This window comes from Helobdella robusta (genome assembly GCF_000326865.2).
Source record: "Helobdella robusta unplaced genomic scaffold HELROscaffold_52, whole genome shotgun sequence".
NCBI classification, from domain to species: domain Eukaryota; kingdom Metazoa; phylum Annelida; class Clitellata; order Rhynchobdellida; family Glossiphoniidae; genus Helobdella; species Helobdella robusta.
In genome coordinates this window covers 1062319-1066785 of record NW_008705269.1, presented here as the reverse complement: position 1 = coordinate 1066785, position 4467 = coordinate 1062319, and the positions used below count along the sequence as shown (strand labels likewise).

The window sequence follows — 4467 nt, the reverse complement described above, 5'->3', positions numbered from 1 at the left end:
ATGGTTGTTGACCATAACCAATCTAAACTTAATGAACTTGATCGTTTCGATACTGTTTTACGTGAGGAAATTAAAATTTTTAAAAACGAAATAAAAGAAACATTTTCTAGCATTGTCAGCAAAGAAGTTAAATTGAATGTTGAAGTAATTAGAAGTGATGTCAAATCAATCCAGAAAACTTTACAAGAAGCTAGTGACGTTAAAGAAAGAGAAATTATAAAGTTAGATTGCGTTTTACTCGGAGACTCAATAATGAGAAATGTATATAAATTCAAGTCGTTAAAAGAATTTTCACATGTTGGACTGAACTATGATTTAACAAAGGATCAGAGGCAGGAATTCAAATTATTTGTTGATAAAGCTAAAGTTATGGAGCGAGAAGAAAAAAAATCAAAATTTTTTGTTTAGAGTGAGAGGAAAGGTAGGGAGATGGAAGATTGTAAAAATACAGAAAAAACCAGTGTTAATATAAAATATGTCAAAAATTTAGAAATAAATGATAACAATGATAAAGACTGCAACATAATAAATCGTAATTTAACACTAGGTTTATTGAACATTAGATCATTGATTTCTAAAACTGATACGATCTATGATTTGATTCATGATGGGCTAGATATTTTCGTTTTAGTCGAAACTTTGCACGGATCTTCAAATAACATTTCTGTTAAATCATCAATGCCACCAGGATATAGTTATGTTGATTTTTTAAGAATAAATGATCCTCACCATGGGGGTTTAATTATTTACTTCAGTAATGAATTTAAGTTTAAGAAAATAGATTTGCCAATATTTAGTTCATTTGAAGCACTTGCTGTTAAATTATTTATTAGCAACAAAGATTTTGTTCTATTAGCCAGGATCAGTTTTAGTTAGTAATTTATTTTTTGAAGAATTTTTATGTTTACTAGAAAATATCACTTCTTTTAGTTTAAATATCATACTTTTGGGCGATTTCAACATTCACCTTGAGAAACAGGAAGATCGTCATACTGTAAATTTATTGGAAATATTAGAAATGTTTCAATTAAAAAATTTGATCGACGAACCGACTCATGAACATGGAGGTATTCTTGATCTGATTATTTGTTCTCAAGATTTTCAGATTTCAGATATTAAGATTTTTCCCAGTGGGACTTTTTCAGACCATAGTTTAATTCAGGTTAACATACCATTAACTCATAAGCGTCCTAAAATAGTCAAGAAACAAGTTAGATCCTGGAAATACCTAAATAAAAGCAATCTCATTAAATATATACAGACTTCTCCATTATCAAGGTCTTGCCAAAGCAATAATATTAATATTGAGTTTGATATGATGAGTTTTGAACTCAAGAAATTGGCTGATGCAGTTGCTCCACTTCGTTTTGTAGAAGTCAGATGTGATGTTAATGCTCCATGGTATGATGGTGAATGTAAATCTTTCAAAAGACTGTCTAAAGAAAGAAAGGAATTACAGAAAATATCAGACAGAGAAATGTAAAAATGAGTGGATAGCAGCTCTGAAAAAAATCTAGGCTTTTTTCACAAAAAAGAAACAGTTATTGGAAAAGACTTGTAGCAGACAATAGTGGATCTTCTAAAAATCTATGGGATGTTATTAATAAAGTCCTTTGTAATCAGGTCACTGGTCAGTCATTGAGTGAAATTGTTAGTTTAGATTCGTCTCAATTCTTAAAGTTTTTCAATGATAAAGTAAATAAAATTAAACAGTCTACCAATGTGAGTGATTGTCCGACTATTTGTCAAGCTCAGTACAGTGGGAATTGTTCTTTTCCTGACTTTATGCTTCTAACAGAATCTGACGTTAAAAAAATTGTACTCAGTTTGCCATCAAAAACATGTATGATAGATGTCTTTCCGACCCATATTTTAAAGAAATATATTGATCTATTCATCGTTTTTCTTACCAGCATCTTAAATCTGAGTCTGAGCAGTGGCACATTTCCTAATGGCTGTAAGCATGCTATGGTTTATCCAGCATTAAAAAAAGTGAATATGGATCGAAATGATTTGTCTAGTTATAGACCAATTTCCAACATCTGTTTCATTTCCAAGATATTTGAACGAGTGGTTGCCAAACAGCTCTTGAATCATTTGAATGTAAACAACCTGCTACCAGTTCACCAGTCTGGATATCGCCGCTATCATTCAACGGAAACTGCACTGCTTTATGTGTCTTCTGAGTTGTTTGCTGCTTTGGACAAACTACATATGGCTCTAGTCGCGTTTTTAGATATTAGTGCGGCTTTTGATTGTGTAGACCATCAGATTCTCTTGGAAAAATTGGTTCATGATTATAGTATTTCAGGTACTGTTATCAAGTTGTTCAGATCATATCTGTTTGACAGAAAGCAACAAATAGTTTTCAATAATGTGTTATCTAATGAAACGATTTTGACATCAGGAGTGCCACAAGGTTTAGTGCTTGGGCCTATTCTTTTTATCATGTATACCGCTGAAGTTTTTAAAGTAATTGGTAATTTCGGTTTTAAATATCATGCCTATGCTGATGATATTCAGATTATAGTTAGTAATAAGCCAGAATTACTGCAATCTGAAATCAACAAACTTGTAACCTGCCTAAATAACATAGATAATTGGATGTCAAACAATGGTCTTAGATTAAATCAGCAGAAGTCAAAATTTGTTCCAATAGGTACATGGCAGCAGCTGATGAAACTTAATATCGATTCAGTGAAAATAGGAGATGTTAAAATAGAATTTAGTGACAAAGCAACTAATCTGGGTTTCATTCTTGATTCTAGATTATCGATGCATGATCATATAAAGATGATAACAAATTTATGCTCCGGACAGATTCGAGAACTCTATAAACTCCGTAAGTCATTAGATAAATCTGCTATTCATACCTTGGTGCATGCATTGGTTCATTCACGATTGGACTATTGCAATGGTCTGTTTTACGGTTTGCCAGATAGGTCTATTTCTGCGATTCAATCTATTCAGAATAGAGCAGCCAAATTGATTGTTGGAGGTCTCAAATTTAACCATGTTACTCCAATTCTTAAGAGCCTTTATTGGCTTACTATAAAGAAAAGAATTAAATATAAAATATGTATTTTAATGTATAAAACTGTGCATGGCTTGTTACCAAGTTATTTGATAGATAAAATAAAAGAAAAGTCTATAATGATGAGTGGTATGAACTAGAGCCCTGCGCGGTTGGAATTTTCAAAAACCGCAACCGCACAAAACCGCAACATTTGAAACCGCAACCGCACCACAACCGCAACGTCGAAAACCGCACCGCAAGAAATGAAAAACAACATTAATGCTTTTATTGGCATTATAAATCACAACTATCTACATCCAAATCACTGTTACTCTTAATAAATAACATTTTGTCAATTTTGTATGGATTTAAACTGGACCATCTCTTTTGCAGTGTATAATTGAGAGATGATCCTACCCTTTCTGACGAAACACTCGAAACTGGGATGCTGAACAGAAAATAGGAAACTTGAGCTTTTAAAGAAACGTCTTTGCTTTTGGACAGCATCAATTTAATCAAAAATTCTTTATCAATTACATCTACCTGTGGATCAACTTCAACATTTTTTACCTCGGACATTTTTATAAAATAATTGATAATTAACCACGCCGTAAATAAAATAACTACTTCTTTCAAAGTAAACAGGAAAAAGAAAATGGTTGCTTCAACTGCTTCCAAAGATATTAAGATTTTAATATATAAAATTATTACAATGATAATGCAATTTTTAAAATGTTATGGACGAACAAAAATATTTAACAAAATTTTTGCGGTCACCGCGGTTTTGATTAAAAAAACCGCGCCGCGGAAAAACCGCATATTTCAAAACCGCAACTGCGTAAAACCGCATGATTTTGCACCGCAACCGCAAAAAACCGCGGTTGCGGTGCGGTTTTTGCAGTTTAAACCGCGACAACCGCAAACCGCGCAGGGCTCTAGTATGAACCTTAGATCAGATGATGGCATTTTGCTGGTTGTACCTGATGTCAATCTGCAGATAGCATCAAAAGATTTTGCAGTATCTGGACCAATGGTTTGGAACAGCTTACCGAGATCTTTTAGAACTAAAGATTTCAAACTTGATGATTTTAAAAAGAAACTTAAAACTTACTTATTTTCGCTTTGATTTTGTTGTTAAGTGAATAATTATTTGTTTGTTACTACCGCCATTGACTGTACTTTTTTATTTTTTGACTTTGTTTGATTATAGATAGCGCTTTAGAGAACTTTTTGATTTTAATTAGCGCTTATAAATGTTTCATTATAAATGTTTCATTAATAATAATACATACATACATACATACATACATACATGCATACATATATTCATACATACATGCATACAAACATACATACATACAAACATAAATACATACATGCATGCATACATATACACATACATACACACACACACATACATACATACAAACGTACTACATGGCTGTACACAT

The 4467-nt window shown here is 32.2% G+C and overlaps 1 protein-coding gene across 1 annotated transcript; it reads left to right on the top strand.

Moving 5' to 3' along the window:
• On the top strand, window positions 1–408 carry HELRODRAFT_179171 (hypothetical protein; the record flags this gene model as incomplete). The annotated part of the gene is made up of 1 exon (XM_009028008.1): window positions 1–408. The coding sequence occupies one exon, from the start codon at window positions 1–3 to the stop codon at window positions 406–408; it is 408 nt and encodes a 135-aa protein (XP_009026256.1).
• Window positions 409–4467: the final 4059 nt, after the last annotated feature.